Here is a 20,877-nt window from a genome sequence, read left to right as displayed (position 1 = left end):
ATTCTGGGAAATGAAGATTAGTATGTTGCAGTTATTTGAAATCCTTTGTGTCTTCATGATATTCTGCAAAATGTTTCATCTCATAAACTACCACAGTGAAACAACATATTTAAAAACCCAATTAAAAAAAAAACCTCTCCAAATATTCTCTTCTACTTCATGAGCCTCTGTCTCTGCTGCATTTGGATCTAAACAGAGCTATATCATCATCTCACAAAGTGAACTGATTCCTGAGCATTTCTTGTACTGGAACATATTAATCAACTTATCTTTGTAAACTATTAACTTAAAGGCTCTTAGCCATTTAAACTTTGAAACCGGTATAAAACAAGGATTAAATTCACAGGAAATCACATTATCTGCCAGTCTCAAAACAGAAAGTAAACTGAAAAACACTCTCACTTAGATAACTAGAATAAATCCTGTGTCTATGGCTCAGAGTAAAAATATTTTCCTTCTTTTGCACAGATGCTGTGATACAAATAATTTTATTCTGCTAGATTATATTTAGGACTTCTGGTTTTCAGTTTTAACTGATAAACACCGATATAACAACCCCAATAGAAAAGAAATTGAATGTTTATCCAGTAAACACTGGAAATGGTTACTAGTATGTAAGGGTTTGTCTGCACAGAGCAGTAATGCAGACTATGGGAATGTGATTTCTAAAGCATGCTATCATGTTGCACGTTAATTGGCCCGTGTAGGCTCTGCTGGTGTGCACTAAAGGTTCCCTACTTCGCCTTAATGTTCGAAACAGCACTACATAAAAGTAGAACATTATAAAGAGATTATTCATTACAGTATATACAAAGAGAAAGCTCTGAAAACTCCTGATTTCTGGACATCTACATAAAATTTAAAAATTGCTAAAAATAACCCCCAGTGAAATTTATACATTCCCCCCAAAGAAGCCTTAATTATACTGTAAACGTCTTGTACAAAAATGGATACATTTTTATTTATTGAAATGGAATTGTGCCACACATGATTGATCTAGTCTTTGGCAGAACATTTTAAAAATTATTACATTTGTAAATGCCTTATGCTTTTATAAAAACAATTACTAATTATTCCTCCTACCATCCTTCTAAGAGAAAGAAGAAAATATTATTACAGCATGTTTTAGATATGTGTTAAAGGCCATTATTAGAGAAAGGGTGATGGCAGTTTACTGTAATTGTTCCATTATATTTAAGTTAGAACGCTTTTTACACACACCAAATTGCTATCAGTAAGAATATTATAAGGAACTTAATATATGTATAAAAGAAGGACCTTTGTGCATCAATACATCGTCCTGTGTTAGTTAAAAATGGTTCTGTTGAAGTTCCTTGACAGAAGGAACAAACAAACTAAAAAAAGTGTAAGCTCTTTGGGGCAGAGATCATTGTTGTTGCTGTATGTTTGTACAGTTCGTAGCACAATGGAGTCCTGGTCCATGACTAGAGCTTTTAGGGGCTATAGTAATACAAATAAATATAATATACCTCTCATTGTAGCATCTTCTTGGACTGCTTCACTCATTGAGCAAGGGACAGTTCCTCACAAAAACATTTCTGGGAACAATTGCTGAAACTTGAACACAAAAGACACCACATCTACTGAGAAAAGGAAACCTGTCCTAAGCAACTACCCAAGATGGCTAGTAAGAAACTGTTTGACCAACAGAAGTGAAACAAAATTATATTGGAAATGTGGAATAATTATAAGGAGCCTTTAGTGCAAGTTTCATTGTATCTCTAATTTTCAGTTAAATCAGGCAAAGAAGCTCTTCTACGGTAACACGTTTACTATATAAGGTCCTGAAAAGGGTTACGGCTGGGTTTTTTAAACCCACCTCCTCCTGCATACCTATCCTGGAACAGTTACAAGTACTTCCATTTTATTGTGTGTTTGTTTTAGAGAGGAGGCCAAGTCTGTGTTTCATATATTTTTCATGAGAGGCAAGGTGGCTGAGGTAATATCTTTTACTGAACCAACTTCTGTTGGTCAGAGAGATAAGCTTTCAAGCTCACACAGAGCTCTTCTTCCCAGCTCTGTATAAGTGGAAAAGCTTGTCTCTCTCTCTCTCACCAAAATAAGTTGGTCCAATACAAGGTATTACCTTGCCCACCTTCTCTCTCTCTAATATCCTGGAACCAACACAGCTACACCATCACTGTATATACCTTTTAATACTGTTTCTCTTCTGTCATCATGTAATAAGCTACACAGGTAAGCTGCTTCCAGATTTACACAATTAAGAAACTAATTATAAAGAGGGCTCTCTTCAAAACTGAAAGGGTACAGTGAGTAATGTGCATTTTATGGATAATGCATCCACAAGGATTTAAACTGGATGGATTAAAGCCAAGCATAGTACATCCTTAACAATTTAACCATGTTTCTAGATTTTCTATTCTATTGTTGTTCCTAAAAGCAGCATCAATAAAGAATTTACGTAAAGGAGGACACACTGAAAGCATAATGTACTAAAAATTCAGTTCTGTCCTCTGCTAGTCGCCTCCTCCTCTCCCTAGGACAAAACAAAGAGACATTGGTGCTGTTGTTGCTGATATCCCAGAGTTACATCCACATTGGTAAAGAAGCCTGCCAAGTCTCTAAGAGCGTTTAACGAGGAAACGTTCGATTCACTAAACACACTTTGCATGTGTCTATGCGAACTCTGATAGTAAGGATAAATTGCAGTCACAGGCCTCCTGCGTGTACTGTAGAAGGAGAGGCATTTATTTGAAGTGTGTCAGGCCACGCTTCAACAACCTCTGACGGCAAACACTATCCCTTCCCGCATTCCTCCATGTCTGCAATCTTACACCTCGTGCTTATTAGCAAACCCCCTCCAAGCCTGTCAGAAACAAATCCATGCATTAAAAAAATGATTGAATGGACAGAAAAGCACTGGCTCAGGTTTACAGAAAGTATATTGATTCCTTGCATTGGCAAGAAGATTAATGCATTCAATGAGCATGTTCTGCAGCAGCTATTGGCATGTAACCGGAGCAGCATCCTGTTCCCACTGAACTCAATGGCAAAAATCCCACTGCTTTCCATGGGAGCAGGCTCCTTGTAGATTAACCATTCCCTCCTTCGTGAATACAAGGAAATACAGTTTAGCCCAGCAGAACTAGATGAATACCGTGCAATGTTTTGTGGTGCAGCAATGCAACCTCAGCACTAGCGCTGCGTGCATTAACCCGGTCCGCCCCCTTGCAGTGTGGCAGCAGAGCCCACTTTATGTGCAGAGTAACAGATGAGTGTGTGCCATGTACACGCTTTGTGCTGCACCAGGGCAGCCTCCCTGCCGGCCAACGACTCCAGCCCGTACAGGAAGGGAACAGCACCGGCCGATCCAACTTTGCAGGACTGGAAGCGAGTTGCCTGCACTGTGCAAGGGCTGCGTTACAGCCCTGCAGCCTCTGGGCCCTCACCCTCCCAGACCTGGCAGGCAGTCAGGCAGCAGCTCCAGCTCTCTTGCTAACTCTCTTCAGTTCTACCTCGCACACATACATACAGCCACAGGATCTGGCACGGGGGGGAGGGGGGGTCGCTTGCAGTGCTTTATAGATCCCTCCGCGCTTCTGCGAGTGTGTGTGTGTGACACTGACAACTCCTTGGGAAGTGAGTGGAAGGGAAGGAACTACTTTCAGGAAACTAGCTTGCCCTGGAGACACTGCGAGGGGAGGCGCTGCAGGCCTCTCTAGCGGCTGGCGGGGGGGCCCCGAGGGGATTATTTTCTCTGCCGCCGGCCCCCTCCCGTGGTTATTAGGATTTAAGCTGTGGCGGCGGAAGGAGCCTGAAGTCAACGCTTCCGCCCAGTTTTCCTGTGAGGAGGCGGTGGGAGGAGAGCGCGGGGTTGCGGCTAATGGAGTTGCTGCTGCTGGGGCCGGAACGCGGCTGCTGAACTTATCGCCGGCTCCGGCTGGGGGCTTCTCCCTTCCGCCCCTCCGCGGGACGCCCGCTGGCTCCTTCCCCCCATTGCCCCTCTGCTCACACAAACAGCCGTGACGCATCCCGCCGCCCCATCCCCCCCCCAGCTGCCTCACAGCGCCTCCCCGCTCCACCCCCACCCCGCGGGGCCGCCCGGCTTGTTCCTCACTCGGGGCTGTTGCTCGCGGAGGGAGGGGTGGGTGACTTGTCCCCACACTTCCTCCCCCCCGCCCCCCCGGATCGCGGCCGCTGCTGGTCGGAGGAATTTCTGCCGCGGCTGCTCCCCTCCCCGCTGCCCCGGGGCGCGCTGCGAGGGGAGAGCCCGCTCGGCGAGGAGGCGGAGGGCACGGAAGGGAGCTGCAGCGGGAGATGAGCTGCAGCAGGAGGACGGCGGCGCGGAGTTCACTGCTGCTGGGAGCCTTCCTCTTCCCCCGGCGCCAGCCTGCTCCCGTTGAAGACCGGAGGGGCTGCGGCTGCCACCATCGCTGAGGCAGGGGGCTGCGCTCCAGCGCCGGACAGCCAAGTCCCCTGCGGCTCTCGGATAAAAGACTTGCCCTTGCCCCTGCCGCGTTGCTTGTGCTTCCCCTTGGGGAGGCAGATCCGGGGGTTAACAATGGTGAGGTTTCTGGTGAGTTCTTGCTGCGCCCTGGCTGCGTCGGTGCTGCTGCTGCTCCATCTCGCTGTCGGATCGCGGTGAGGAAAAAATGAGCGAAGAGACGGCGACTTCTAACAACGAGTAAGCAAATATTATTAATCTTCGTCGGAGTCCTCCGTTTCCTGGCTCCCCTGCTTTTACATTTTGGCATTTCAACGCTGCATTGCTCTAGCTGTTTGGATGGTCTGTACCCGCGTGTATATTGCTCATAAGTCCGTACCCGTACGGAGACCCTGAGGGTCTCTTCTTGTGGTTGAGGAGCTTCTTTCATAAAGATTGGGAGCCAGTCTCCATGAAAGTGCTGTGCAATTACAGCATGACAAAAAAGTGGCCAGGTAGCGTGTTGAAGGTGGGGAACGGCGGGGGTTTAATGTCCAAACATACTGACAGCGCACCCCGCTCCTCCACATGCCGCCTGGGATCAAATCTTATCTCCTAGATGTTGCACATGGAAACTAGGGTGTGGGAGCTTCATCCTGCAGGAGACTGCTCCTGAATTTTAATTGGATGACTCAATGTAAATGAAGTTTAAACCTTTTCCTAACGCTTTTTTTTTTGGGTTTGTTTTTAAATGAGCTGCTGTGACTTCTTTTTTAAGGGGAAAGCAAGTCTCTTACATTTTTAATGTACCTAGCTTGGATAATCAGTCGGCCTCGTGTGGTTTTTAGATATTTGTCCTACCCATTTATCCTATTAGTCTGTGATACTTACATTTTGGATGGAGTGGAAGAAATAATATTCTACTGGTAAATGTGTCTTATGGCGTTCAAAAACAGAAGTGCAAAGTATTTTGTGGTGGATTGATCTCAGTCTTTATCAGAAACCCTTAAGGGTATAAAGCGCATAAGGGTTACTGTTGGCTCTGACTGCTACAGGCTGTGTAATCCTTTCCAGAATAATGATTTACAATTTAGTCATTTGCTAGTAATTTGTTTTACGAGTGATGTGGCTCGTCATAGTGCAGAGACAACTCTTGGTGATGGAAAATAACCGTCGTGTGCTTTTTTTAAAAATTATTTTTAATAGCGAGTTAATTTATATGACAAATGTCATTGGCAGTGGGAGGCAAATTGTTATTTGCATGCATTCCTTTAAATAAAACCTTCATTCCTTAAGATATACCTCGTTAAGGAAAAGCATTTTTCTTTTTAAAACATTGACTACATTTTTAAAGTTGGATAACAAGAGTTTTGAGAAATCCTGAGCTCCAGTCTGTAAAGCACGAAACATTACATTGAGGTGGTTTAGAAGGTGAATTGCTTCAGTATCAGTGTAACGAGGCAGAAGCAGTCGCCATGTTTTCTTTTTTGTGAATCGTTCTAATTTGCATACCACAATCTCCATTCATAAAAAAAAAAAAAAAAACATTAAACCATCAGCGTTGACATTCAACAAAACCTGCCTTTCAAATTGTAGAGGCCTTTTCCTGCACGTCAACGGACTGGTTGTTGTAGGACGTTTGAACGTTAGGATTTCGAGGTCTACTTGTATTTTTTTTTTTAAAATTGCTTGTTGACAGAATTATGTGGGAAATATCAACTCGGGGAGGTGCTGGGAGCACGTGATCTACTCCATTCATAAAATACCTGGCTGTCCATTCACAGTGCAGTACACTGTCTGTACTGAATAGACCTGCAGATTAGATCTGCATAGACAGAGAGAGACTAAGAGTTTTATGTTAGAGTGCAATGGGGGAGAGACTGCTTATTGCTAGGGAGCCTGGAGAAACCTGTACTTTTTGTTGCTGGTTTTCTTTTCTTGTTTTTAAAATAAAGATTGCATTCAAAGAGAGACATTAATCCAGAAATCACTTTCTTTATTAAATTTCAAAATTTATTAAGGAAAGGAGTGTTAAGAAGATAATTAGAGTAACTTCATATTTAGGAACAGTGAATCAGAAATAAAATACCAAAAAACCAAATTTACCAGTGCATTTTGTTGCATTGCTTTCAAGACAAAATATTAACCATTTTGCCAATTCCCATAGCAATAAACAATTCAAATTATTTTTATGTTATCAGTAGAACACTACTATTTATTGCTATATCAAGGAATATCAGATGCTAGTGTTTCTAATAAGTCTAACCTTAATGAGATGACATTGACTTGAAAATCACATCTTAGATAATGCTGTATCTTCTGTTAACTAATGCCTCAGATCACTAAAATGGAAAAGTCAGTGAAAAGGAAATATTTTTCTCTTATATATAGTCACTTTCATATTTAGACACTTTTCTCTTGCTGAAAAGACCTTTTTAAATATCAAAGGAGCAGAACACTTTTTTAAAAAAATTTGAACCAATGTAGAGGATGCTGTAGTACAAATTAAATTTTTTGTAATTAGTGTGTTTAAAAAATTTTGAGCATCCTAATTAAAAAAAAAAATCAAATATTCAAGGACGTTTAGTTGTTAGATTCTAGTTACCCAGCCACAAAACAAATTGAATCTGAACCCCTTGTTAGAAGTACTGAGTGGGTTACTGTGTTAAAATGCTTATGTACAGTGATAAACTATCCAAACAATATATTTAACAAATATATGACAGGGATGCTTTCTGGAGGGATTGGGGGAGTTTTGTTGTTAACAAACCAGCAGAATGATGTTTGAGTGATTTCAACACTTTATCAGAAATGAGGGGTGAAAATTTGCTTATGGTATTTCCGTTCGGGTCCATTTTTAATTTTTCTATGTACTTGAATGTAAACAGAAGACTAACGTAAAAATTTACAAGGCTCTGTCAACTTAAAGATCATTTTTCTGTGTGAACAGCTTTTTTTTTAACCTACAAGGGTTGCAGGTAACACTCAAGATCACTATAAATGAAAAATTTAAAACAACTTCTTCTAATTTTTTCATTTTGTTTATTTACTTTGTGGTTTGACAGCACTTAGTTTCACTATTTCATCTGTTTTGTATGTGTCTTTCACATAGCAACAGAGGAAAGAACAACATTATTGCCTTAATGTATTCACCTACAGATTTCTCATCAAGTAAAGACAAATACGGGTACTTGGAAAGACATTTTGTTGCAATGTAAGTAACTGAGAACTCTGGTTGAAGCTTGGTCATTAGACTTGGTGCTTGCAAAACTCCCATTCATGCAGAAGGACTAACGATTGGACTATGTGTTCAGAGTTTGATCTCATCTAAGAATATATTGTATCTTACTGTAAATCATGTCAGTAAAATAAAAGGGCGTGAAAGTTAAAAGCTATATTAGGTGTCACTGCTTCTTGTGTTTTTAAATGAATATGTAGAAGGCAGCTATACAAAATTCTGCTTACTATGGACAGGGTATTTTTGTAATTGGGAAAATAGTTTGTTTTTTGATTAGTTTTTGTTTTAATTTTCATCTTCGTGGTAAAGGGTAAACAAGTAGATTTTTGTGTGTGTGTGTGCCGTGCTGGGCCTGGCTTGGACCGTTTTCATGGCAGTTTGACTTGGCTGATGGACAATAAAAATAATGTTGATTCATTTTTGTCATTTTGATATAGTGGAAGAGTGAAGATTTTTCTTGATGCTTTTGGACGTGAGCTAATAATGTTGGTTTGAGCTATACATAACGTGAACAGGCACCTTGCAAAGTTTTACTCTCTCCTCTATGTACCTCCATTCTTGACCAGAAGCACCCCAATAATTCCACCACTGGGCCGCCGTTGAACAGAATAAATTTACTACGCAATAGAGAGAGAAGGTGGGTGAGGTAATATCTTTTATTGAGCCAACTTCACCCACCATGTCTCTCTCTAATATTCTGAGACCAACATGGCTACAAAAACACTGCATATGACCGTTAAAACTAAGTGGCATTTTTTTATGTGGACAAATAACCACTAACCTTGGATGAAATTATTAAACTCATTTTGTAATACAGTGCTGTTTTGGGACCCATTAGTCCAAAAGTAAGTGACATCCTATTAGCAGTTTTTTATCATTATTTCCTGTTGTGTATGTTAGTTGCAGGTTGCCTTTCACTGGGCGAAGTGGTGCCTGGTTCTGCAAGCCCTCTTTACTGTTTCTCCTGAACTCAGTTTTGGGGGTCATTTGTGCATATTGAAGGCTTGTATATTTAGGCTCTGATTGTAAATTGTTTTGAGATTCTTATGGATGAAAGGTGATCTTATATTCATATCGCCTTCTCATTTCCTTTAACTGTCAAGTCAAATATTTCCCCTCTTAAGTGTTTAAAAAAAAATTTTTTTTATGATGGAGGTATGTTGCTGTCCATAGTTTGACAATGAAAGGACCGTGTTCTCAGAGAAGTATATCAATCTGTCAAGGCATGGCAGATCTGAGCTATCCAATTGCAAGACATACACACGGAAGACTCAGTGTGGGGGAAAAAATTGTTGGGTCAGATGTATCCCCCAAAAACTAGACTAGCTGTTTAAAATAAAATTGCAATAGAATTAAACTTTTTAAGTTCTAGGAAAACATTTACATTTGTTTTAGATTTTGTACAACCTAATTTTATTTTGAAAGTATCCCCTTGTATTTTCCAGCCAAAATATTGAATGATTAGGTAACATGAGACCTTGATCCTGGAAATGAAACTAACTAGTCTGTTTTCATTGGTGGGTTTTTGTTTTGTTCTATTTTTTTAATGCATCTTTGCAGCTTGGACAAAGGCTCTAAATAGAAAAAAAAATTAGATTTCTAAAATTTCTGTCCCTTTTAATAGTCTAATGTTTGTTTGTAGTACAAGTAGGATGTATATAAAATGAGATTTTAAAAATGTAAATTGATCGTGTCCCTTCTGAATTCACTAATTAGGTTGTCACTGCCATTTTATAACTTGTTTCTTTCTGGGGCATAGTTTGTTTAGGAGTCCTGGAGAGTCCGTTCCAATTTTATTGGTTCTCTCATACTCTTTACTTGGCCTTATGTCCCAGCTATTACTCTGAAGGCAAATGAACTTTCAGGTTACATAATAATTTGAGAAGTCAAGAAAAAACACTTATGGGTCAGCTTTAGCAGCATTCTTTGATTGTTGTGATATCACAGAAAAAATTATTCTGGGATGTCATAGTAGAGCTGGAGCCAGTGGGATTATTTGGAGAAACTAAAGAAAGTTGTTTGTTTGTTTGTTTTTTGTTGTTTGTTTCATATTCAGTTGAACTGAATAGTGGGGACATTCAGTATGTATTGTGGAAATTAATTAAATTTATTAATGTTGGCCCTGATCATGCCCAGAGGGGACTATTATTGAATAAAGGTTAGGTATATGATTTTTGTCTGCAAAACCTAAGCCTCCTTTTGCAGGTCTTCTTTAATTTATCCGTTAGTCATTTTCTGCACATCTATAAAGGTATATGCAGATTAGTTCTTCATTATGACAGATATTTGTGTATATGCTGTTTGTTCTGCATATAATTACTGTCTATGTCCATGCATCTCTGCTGCGTTACTGAAATGTATATGTATAAGTGCATGGAGATGCATTTACTTAAGAAAGTGAACACTGAGTTTAAAGATTTAAGGTTTATAATTTAATTTTAACAATCTGAAAGAATATCAAGTAAATCTAAAAATCCTAATTTCGCTATGGATCAACATATGATATTCTAATTTTCCTGCTTACAAAAGCAGGATGGGGAACTTCTCTGCCTAGTTTATTGTGATAATCTGGAATTGGACATGGAGAGAGAATTCATTAGGGAGAGCCAATGTCAGTGTAAATGGATTAACAGAATTCAGAGATAGGAGTGTGAAAAGTTAATGCTGGAAATGATGAAAAATAATACATCAGAATGTTGAAACGGAAAGCAAAAAGGGCAGAGAATAAGGATGGATTAAAAATAGATTTTTTTAAATGAATTTTGAAATTTAAATTAACAGGCTATTTTTAAAAATAAACCTATTTTAAAATTGGACATTGAACATCTATGTTAAGGCCTAAATTTATTATAATCTATTTTAGATTAAGTACCAAAAATGATACTAAGCAGTAACTCTCTGCTTCAACCACCGTTCCAGAGGACATGCTTCCATTCTGATAACTAGTTCTGCTTGAGAACAGTCCAAAGCAGTTCATACTGACGCACGTTCACCTTCATCAGCTGGGTCAGATGCCACCAAGAAAAGGTTGATTTCCCTTGTGGTTTGGTTTCTGTAATTTCTGCAACCGAATGTTGCTCTTTTAAGACTTCTGACAACATGTTCCACACCTCGTCCCTCTCAGATTGTTAAATCGTGAGTCGAGTGCTGTAGCTATCTTTAGCAATCTCTCATTGGTACCTTCTTTACATTTTGTCAAATCTGCAGTGAAAGTGTTCTTAAATTGAATAATGTGCTGGAACGTCATCCAAGACTGCCATCACATGAAATATATGGCAGAATGTGGGTAAAACCACAGAGCAGGAGACGTACAATTCTCCCCCAAGGAGTTCAGTCACAAATCTAATGCATTTTTTTAACGAGCGTCATCAGCGTGGAAACATGTCCTATGGAATGGTGGCTGAAGCATGAAGGGACATATGAATGTGTAGCATATCTAGTATGTAATGCAATGCCAGCCACAAAAGTGCTATGCCAGTGCCTGTTCTCACTTTCAGGTGACGTAAATAAGAAGCGGGCAGCATTATTGCCCGTAAATGTAAACAGACTTGTTTGTCTTAGTGATTGGCTGAACAAGAAGTAGGATTGAGTTGACTTGTAGGCACTATTTCTAATAGGATGAGGTCTACTAGTTCTTCTGTCTTGAAGGGCATTGTGACCAGAAACAGTCAATTCAACTCACTAACTACAAGTAATTTTTCCTTTGTTTAATAAATCAGCATTATATATAACATTTTTGATAAACCTTCTTTCTTATGTAGCCAGCACATTTAATAAAAATATGCTGTTTTTGTACATTTGTAATTTAATCTGAATTTCCAATCAAATAGAGCTTAACAAAAATCCGAAGTAAAATATTAATCATCTAGTAAATAAGAAATGCATAATTCACCATTTTCTATCATAAAAATGTAAAAATTGAGAATCTGGATAAATGAAGTTAAAATATGTAATTACTGGCATTACAATTATGTACCTTTATCATCCTGGTTAGTGGGGGTGGAGGGGAGGCCAAATTTAGCATAAAGGTTATGTTTAGTTACAAATATGTATATTTTAATGGTTTCCAACCAATGAGAATCCACCATACTTTGGGGAAATAACTAAAAGTACAATTGCAAAACAAGATTAAAATTAATTATTTAAATAAAGGTTTCCTGCTTGCTGATTTAAATCAGGATTACAGTTGATTTTATTGCTTTGATTTAAATGAATCTGCTCTGCAGAGAAGTGATCTCGTATTTCTAAGACAAAGGACAGTGTATTTAATGCATACAAAAAAAATCAGAAAGAAATTACAGTATGTTTAGAGTTTTACATGACATAAATGACATAAAAATATCACATAAAGTAGTGTGAAATTTTGTGCAGGCCTAAATATGCAAGTATACTCTGCAGATTCCCCCTGGGTTAAGTATGTTTTAGGGAATCTGGAGAGAACACAGGAACTGCCATATTGTATTGGACCTAAGGTCCATCTGTTCTAGTACTGTCTCTCTGACAGTGGCCAGTACAAGGTGCTTTAGGGGTAGGTGTAAAAATCCCACAGTAGGTACTTGTGGAATATTCTACCCCATATTAGGTCTCGTCTCATAATTCTAAATTTATTTACCCATGAAGCACGATACCCCTTTCACACAATTTTCATCTTCAATTATGATGATAAATTCTGGATATTCTTGATATTAACATCCCTTCTTGAATCTTGTTAGTTCTTGGCCTCAACTTCCTGTGGCAATGATTTCCTTGGCAATTCCTTGAATTGCATTTGAATTTCCCACCTATTAATTTCTTTGCATGTCCCCTTGTTCTTGTGTTAGGAGACAGGGAGAACAGAAGTTCCTGATTCACTTTCTTTATGCCATTCTTTATTTTACATACTTTTATCTTGTCCTCTCTTAATCATCTCCTTTTCCAAGATAAACAGTCCCAACATTTCATCCTTCCTTCATATGAAGTGTTTCCGTATCCTTGACTCATGCTGCTCTTTACTGAAACCCACTCTAGTTCTGTTGTATCCTGTTTGAAATGGGATGATGAGTAATATACCCAGTATTGCAGATGAGACCCCACCACTGATTTAGAAAAAGCATTTTAACTGTAGTATTCACAATCCCATTCTTCATGCTGCTTAACATTTTGTTCGTTTTTTTTTTTTTACCACTGCCTCACACGGAGCAGAAGTCTTCATTGATCTGTTTGCAGTGATGCGCAGATCCCTTTCTGAGGAAATAAAGAAACCTTTAGCACAGTGTACTAGAAAAGCTTACTTATCAAGCAACTGAGAGTAATAGGTGGAATAGCTTATTTATAAAAACAGCTATCCTGCATAAGAGTAGCATGGGAAAATATGGATCACCTTGGTTCTCCTTTTCATGTATCCAGTATTGGATAAGAAGAGAACAAGTTTTTGACTCAAGACATTAGCTTAAGAAGCAGCAGTTGGTGATTAAAAATTGCTGGCCCATATCTCTCAGTGGCTTTTGTTCATATGTGCCACTGGGAACATGAATATGCTACATGTCTTTATCAAGAAGGATCTGTAATAAAGACCAACCTCTAGATCTAGGGAGGGCTTTGGACACATTTTATCAATGTAGAGACCAAGACGACATTTTTTGGTCTTGAATTCATCTAATCCTTACCTACCATTCTCATAATCGTAAGACTGTAAGGGACCATGAGAGGTCATCTAGCTCAGTCCTACCATGAGTGCAAGGCACTAAGTATTATCTAGATTCTAGGCCATCTCTGTCAGGTGTTTGTCTAACCTGCTCTTAAAAAATCTCCAATAGTGGAGATTCCACAACCTCCCTAGGAAATTTATTCCAATGCCTAACTATCCTGACAGGAAGTTTTTCCTGACGTCCAACCTAAATCTCCTTTACTGCAACTTAATCCCATTTCTTCTTGTCCTATCCTAGAGGTTAAAGGAGAACAATTTTTCTCTCTCCTTGTAGCAGCCTTTTATGTACTTGAAAAGTATTGGCCCCTCTGAGTCTTCTCTTCTCCAGACTAAACGAACCAAATGTTTTCAATCTTCCGTCATAGGTCATGTTTTCTACACCTTTAATAATTTTTGGTGCTCTTCTCTGGGCTTTCTGCAGTTTGTCCACGTTTTTCCTGAAATGTGGCTCCCAGAACTGGACACAATACTCGAGCTGAGTCCTCATCAACATAGAGTAGAGCGGAAGAATTACTTCTTGTCTTTCTTACAACACTCCTGCTGCTATATCCCGAAATGGTGTTTGCTTCTTTTTTTTTTTTTTTTTTTTGCAACAGTGTTACACTGTTAACTCCATATTTAACTTGTGATCCACTATGACCCCCAGATCCCATATTGTTGGTCTATTATTTCAGTTTATCAGCTATAAAAATGGTGGTTTGGATACTATTTTATTTCTACTCTTGGCCTCCTTTAAAGTAGACAGAATTAATATCAATTTCTTCAAGTATGTTCTTGAAGCGGGGAAAATGCATTTAAGTTCTAAACACTGCAGTTCACTATGAAAAGCACCTTTAGTTCAGTAGTGAGTGGTTTCCTGCATATGATTGCAGTGCTGAATAAAATCCCAACTCAATCCAAGTAAAGTAGGAGAAGGAGAAGAAGAAAAAAAAAAAGTCATTCCCAAAGTAATAAATCATGATCATTGTATTTATAGATTCTGTCAGTCATGCGGAAATAGAAAAGAACACATGAGCATTAAAAGCTTCTATTCCACTGGTTCATAGTGCCACCACAGATTCATTAAAAATAGATTAAATAAGTGTATAGCAAGCTTGAAAAAGCTGCACTTAAACTCAGTAGGTTGGGACCTAATTCCCTTACAGGCAGATGTCTTAACTATATCCTGCTTCCTAATATTGACAGAATACTTTCTGTGCCACAGATGTTTATCTCAGATATACTTGCTTTTGAAGATTTACTTTAAAATAGTATTAGAGTTTAACGCAAGTAGACATTACAACTATATAGTTGTATCTCATGATCTTTGTGTTAACTTGAAAGGGAAAAAGTCCATGTGTTGTCATTGTAGTGCCTCTTCTGTAAGAATGTATTGCTTCTGACAACATAACATTTGAATAAAGCGATTAGTGATATGATGCCACAGAAATGTAAGTAGTTGTTCTCTTCCCCTCTGACAAGCGCAGATTTTAGTTGAGTGAGCAATGCAAATGACCAAATAATACGATCCCAATGTGTGTCACAGAAGAACGTCACAAACAGTACCAGAGTAACAGCCGTGTTAGTCTGTATTTTTAAAAAGAAAAAAGAAAAGGAGTACTTGTGGCACCTTAGAGACTAACCAGTTTATTTGAGCATGAGCTTTCGTGCTATGCATCCGATGAAGTGAGCTGTAGCTCACGAAAGCTCATGCTCAAATAAACTGGTTAGTCTCTAAGGTGCCACAAGTACTCCTTTTCTTTTTTCTTTTTACAAACAGTACCAGAATTTGAAATATCATTTATTTTAGTTAAAGAAAAAGGATGAAGGAGGCTTTCAAAGATGAGAATAAATGCATAAAAGTAAAAACTGATGATGTGTTCACCACCCTTCACAAAGTTCCACCCCAAATTCCTAATTAGTATATGCATTTTTTGAAAAGCCAAATATTTCTCTATTTAAAACACTAAAATGAATATTGTCAACTTGCATTTTTCCCATTCTTAATTTTTTTAAGAACAGGCTTCTCTAAAACCTGTAGAAATGCTTCCCTGTCCATTTAAAAATAACTCAATAAAGAACAATTTTAAACAAACATTCACCTGTAATGTGTGACACCCTGGCATTGAAGCTGAAATTGATTATGAACAGAAATGAAATTGACTTATTTGATTTTTTTTTTTTTTTCAGGAGTTGAGACTAATGCAGAGTGTAAACAAGAAGCACAGTGATGAGTAAATGGGATTTGTAAAATTATCTTACTAATATATATCCTTCTTGGTAATATAGCCACAAAAGTTTGTTAAAATAATTTTTAAAACTGACGTGTCCTGTTTTTAAAAGGCTAAAACAGAATCAATAAGTTGTGGCTCACAGCATGATATGAGGCTTGTGATTTCCAACTCTGGAAAAGCACAGCCCTATTTTTGTGAAGTGGCGGGTCCTGAATGGCAGCAGGAATGGCTTTTGCCATGCCATTGACATTCAGGAAGGCAGTGGATAAAAAGGGCAGTGGGGAAGGGGAGCACTCAGGTTGCTCTAATTTATGGCATCTTTATCTGGCTGCCTGTGGGCTTGTCTGCAGTCCAGAATTACTGAAGTGCTCCATGTTCTGGTGCTTCCACTCCTTCTCCCAATAAACTATTATGTTGAGGCCACAATGGAGGGGCAGCATAGTAGTATGCATGCTAGCTCTATGCTGTGGGATTCTTTCTGTGGGCCCCTCTTCTCCCCTTATAGCTCCTTACACATCTGGAATGTTATAAAGGGGTAGTAGCAGGGATTATAATCTGGTCCCAGGTCTCCAGTAGGATTTATCCAATACTTAATCATACTACCTTTGAGAATGAAAATGATGAAGCTATTTGTTTGGCAATGCTGTCCCCTTCCCCCCCCCCCCCGCCCCCCAGCAGAAATAAATCCAAAATTCCCAATTCCCTTCATTCCTCTGTCTATCAAATACTTGTAAGGCAATGGCAAAGTGTGTCCGAACTCCCTTTTTGGTGTCCAGAGGATAACTGCCACTTCTGTTACAAGGTACTCATGTGGCTCACTTGTTGGAGGTCTGTGCTGTGGCTTTTAAAGTTCCTGGGCTCCAGCCCATATGGGCAGTTACTGTGATTCCACATTATGGCATTTTTGTATTTTCAGTTGGGTCTTTAAAAACACTTGCAAATGGCATACAAAAACATGCCCAAAGAACATTAATATTGCAAAGTCAAGCACTCAAAAGTTTGAAAATGCCAGCATTTGCTTTTTTAACCTAAGTACATAAGCAGGAAGACTTCTTACAGGGTTGCCGAGCCAGGAATAGAACCCTCCAGTACAATGCCTTAAACAGAAGGAAACATCCTTTCTCTTCTTGCAGCCCTGTGCCTCCTTCACTGTTCATCCTGCAGACAGAATGAGGCAAGAGCAGAACAAATAGCATGTGATCATATAATTAGACTATCATGCTTATGGTCAAAGGTCAGAAATAGCATTTCTAGCCATAATTCTGACACTATCAAACTTCTGAGTAATGTACTTTGAAACGTTGACCTTGTCCTAATGGTTTTTTGTATGTAATTTAGATAGAATTTTACTCTGATTCTTTGCTTCATATACTAATCAAACTGTCTCTTGTTTACTACAGTTTTCAGATATTAGTGGTGTTACTCCTGGGCAAGTCTGTACAATACCCTATAATATTTCTCGCCTGGATTGTTGTGAGCTGCTTCTTAAAACTCTTTGGCTTGATGGTACTTTTTCTGTGCATAAAAGGATATTTTAATACTTACCTGGAAGCTGAGTTATAACATATCAGTTTGGAAGTCTCTCTCATATTCACCCATTCCTTTCTCTTTCATTGAGTGAAAATTTTTACTCTTAAATATGCTTTAGTCATATTCTTTTCTTAGTCTTCCTAAAACATAAGCGTGATGAGGAGAATCACATAAACATTTGAGCTTTGTCTTTCTGCCTAATTGGTAGTGCACACCTGACAGAAGCACACTCTACGGGTAAAGGTTAGGGCCAATGTATTTTACGGTGTCCACTAATTTGGTGCTTCATTTATTGGGCTCTCTACAAATGCCAGGCTTTTTTTTTTTGCCCCCCCCCCAAAGGAAAAAAAAGTACAAAGCACCTTAGCTGAAGTAAATGAGATTTCTGGGTGCTCACCATGTATAAAACGGATCAATAGATGTTTTAAAGGAGATCCTAAAAACTGGTGGACACAGTTGAAGACTTTGGCCTTCCTCTGTTTTTTACTGAGATCAGTGAAAGCATATTGAAATGATTTTTAAGAGATGGTGAGCACCCAAGGGGTCAGAATAAGCTGGTGGGAGCTGCAGATGTTCAACACTTCTAAAAATCAGGCCCTTGATGCATACAAAATAACTAGAAGATAAGTCCCTGCAGATGAGCAGGCTGAATTTTAATTCCCCTTCACCTGTGCCACCTTTCAGGAAACTTAATTTTTTAGTAGGTTAGTAACAAATGTTATCCTGAACTTCTCTAGTTTAAAACAGCTAAGATATCAATACTATGTTATCATAAACTTGAAACATCCTCTTGTAGAGCCTGTTTTCCCCCCCCCCCACCCCCTCACCCTCAACATTTCATACAGTGTTGCTATGGCAGTGGAAAATAATTCTGCATGTTAAAGAGCCCATGTTAGGTATTGGAGGCGTTTCACAAATCAGTTAAGTGCTTGCCTGGGGCACTGAAAATTGAGGCTACAAAACTATAAAAGCCACTTACTAACTAGAAGTGGCAGAAACATTTTAGAGATTGGGGAATCATGCTCTACCATTTGATATAGACACTTCAGTATTCTATGCAGTGATACTTTTCTGTTTCAAAACCATAGCCAAAAAAGTTGGAACAGTGTTACTGCATCACATCGTTAAAATATGTTGTTTCCCTATAGTTTGTATTATAGGCAAGCAGCACAGAGCATTGGTGTGAGGGGAGATGCTCGTGTAAGTATTTTATGGGTATGTTTGTCTTTAATGCAAAAATACACCTCCCTTTGTTTTAAAATGTACCTTGCCCCTTACTAAGTTCTTGGGGTATTAAGTGTACAGTTATCAGTCTCTAGTTTTTGATGTTAATACGGCTGCCTTCTAATGCAGCGAAGATAGAATGCACCCATGTTAGTTGCTATGAAGTAAGGTGAAAATTATTACATTTTCATTTGCTAATTAATATCTTGAACAGGGGCTTGTGTACATGGAGCAGTTATTCCAGAATAAGGTAGAGGGCTACCTTATTTCAAGTGCTGTAGCTATTCAAGATTAACTCTCTGTTTGGACACTCTTATTCTAGACACTCTGTACGTTGGTCACTTTTCCCATATATACAAGCCCAAAAAGTTCTTCTCTGCACTCTTTTCCCCCCCCTTCTATCTCCTGATCATTTTTTGTAGATTTGTAAATTCCAAAGTCATCAAGTCTGACCTTGTATAATATAGACCACAGAACTTGCCAAAAATAATAGCTAGAACATATATTTTAGAAAAACATCCAATATTTATTTTAAAAGTGTAAGCAATAGAGAATCCACAGCAGCCCTTGATAAATTGTTCCAGTGGTTAATTACACTCTCTGTTAAAAATATGTGCCTTACTTATAGTCTGAATTTGTTTAGCTTCAGCTTCCAGCCACTGGATCATGTTATACCTTTCTCTGTTAGATTGGCGATCCCATTATTAAATATTTGTTCTCTATGCAGATACTTAAACTGTAATGAAGTCACACCTTAAACTTCTCTTTTATTAAGCTTAATAGATTGAGCTTCTTGAGACACTGAGACATGTTTTCTAATCCTTTAATTTATTTTTGTGGCTCTTCTCTGAACCCTCTCCAATTTATCAATATCTTTCTTGAATTGTGGACACCAGAACTAGATACAGTATTCCAGCAGCAGTCACAGCAGCGCCAAATATCAGGATAAGAGAACCTCTTCTCCTACTCAAGATTCCCCTGTTTAATACAACCAAGGATTGCATTAGTCTTTTTGGCCATAACGTCACACTAGGAGCTCATGTTTAAGCTGATTATCCACCACAACTCCCAAATCTTTTTCAGTCATTGCTTCCCAGGATAGAGTCCCCCATCCTGTAAGTATGGCCAACGTTCTTCGTTTCTAGATGTATACGTTTTCATTTTGCCGTATTAAAACTAGGGCTGTCAAGCAATTTAAAAAACGAATTGTGATTAATCGCACTGTTAAACAATAATAGGATACCATTTATTTAAATATTTGTTTTCTATATTTTCAAATATATTTATTTTAATTACGGCACAGAATACAAAGTGTAAAGTGCTCACTTTATATTTTTGATTGCAAGTATTTGCACTGTAAAAAACAAAACAAAAGAAATAGTATTTTTCAATTCACCTAATACAAGTACTGCAGTGAAATCTCTTTATCATGAACGTTGAACTTACAAATGTAGAATTATGTACAAAAAAACTGCATTCAAAAATAAAGCAATGTAAAATTTTAGCCCCGGGAAGTCCACTCTGTCCTCCTCCTTGTTCAGCCAATCGCTAGACAAACAAATTTGTTTACATTTGCAGGAGATAATGCCTGCTTCTTGTTTACAATGTCACCTGAAAGTGAGAACAGGTGTTTTCATGGCACTGTTGTAGCTGGCATCGCAAGATATTTACGTGCCAGATGCGCTAAAGATTCGTATGTCCCGTCATGCTTCAACCACCATTGCAGGGGACATGTGTCTATGCTGATGATGGGTTCTGCTTGATAATAGTCCAAAGCAGTGGGGACCGACGCATGATTATTTTCATCATCTGAGTCAGATGCCACCAGCAGAAGGTTGATTTTCTTTTTTTGTGGTTTGTCTTCTGTAGTTTCTGCATCTGAGTGTTGCTCTTTTAAGACTTCTGAAAGTATGCTTCACACCTTGTCCCTCTCAGATTTTGGAAGGCACTTCAGATTCTTAAACCTTGGGTTGAGTGCTGTATCTACCTTTAGAAATCTCACAATGGTACCTTATTTGCGTTTTGTGAAATCTGCAGTGAAAGTGTTCTTAAAATGAACCATATGTGCTGGGTCATCATCCAAGACTGCTATAACATGAAATATGTGGCAGAATGTGGATAAAACAGAGCAGGGGACATACAATTCTCCTCCCAGGAGTTCAGTCATAAATTTAATTAACGCCTTATTTTTTTAATGAGCATCATCAGCATGGAAGCATGTCCTCTGGAATGCTGGCTGAAGCATGAAGGGACACACAAATGTTTAGCATATCTGGCATGTAAATACCTTGCAATACTGGCTGCAAAAGTGCCATGCAAATGCCTGTTCTCACTTTCTAGTGACATTGTAAATAAGAAGAGGGCAGTATTATCACCTGTAAATGTGAACAGACTTGTTTGTCTTACCAATTGGCTGAACAAGAAGTAGGACTGAGTGGACTTGTAGGCTCTGAAGTGTTTTTTTGAGCAGTTATGTAACCCCCCCAAAAAAAGTCTACGTACTTGTATGAGGTGAATTGAAAAATACCATTTCTTGTGTATCATTTTTATGGTGCAAATATTTGTAATAAAAATAATATAC

General features: G+C 38.6%; 1 protein-coding gene across 1 annotated transcript in view; it reads left to right on the top strand.

Moving 5' to 3' along the window:
* The first annotated feature begins 4,155 nt into the window (after positions 1 to 4,155).
* SPRED1 (sprouty related EVH1 domain containing 1) overlaps positions 4,156 to 20,877 on the top strand; it is a 114,413-nt gene continuing 97,691 nt past the window's right edge. The window contains exon 1 of the mRNA XM_074955754.1: positions 4,156 to 4,666. Coding sequence (XP_074811855.1) covers positions 4,635 to 4,666 — 32 coding nt within the window. The 5' untranslated portion in view covers positions 4,156 to 4,634. The remainder of the gene's footprint in view (positions 4,667 to 20,877) is intronic.

Source organism: Natator depressus, chromosome 6 (genome assembly GCF_965152275.1).
Source record: "Natator depressus isolate rNatDep1 chromosome 6, rNatDep2.hap1, whole genome shotgun sequence".
Classification (NCBI taxonomy): domain Eukaryota; kingdom Metazoa; phylum Chordata; order Testudines; family Cheloniidae; genus Natator; species Natator depressus.
The sequence above is the reverse complement of the archived record's forward strand: the minus strand, read 5'-3'. Positions and strand labels throughout refer to the sequence as shown.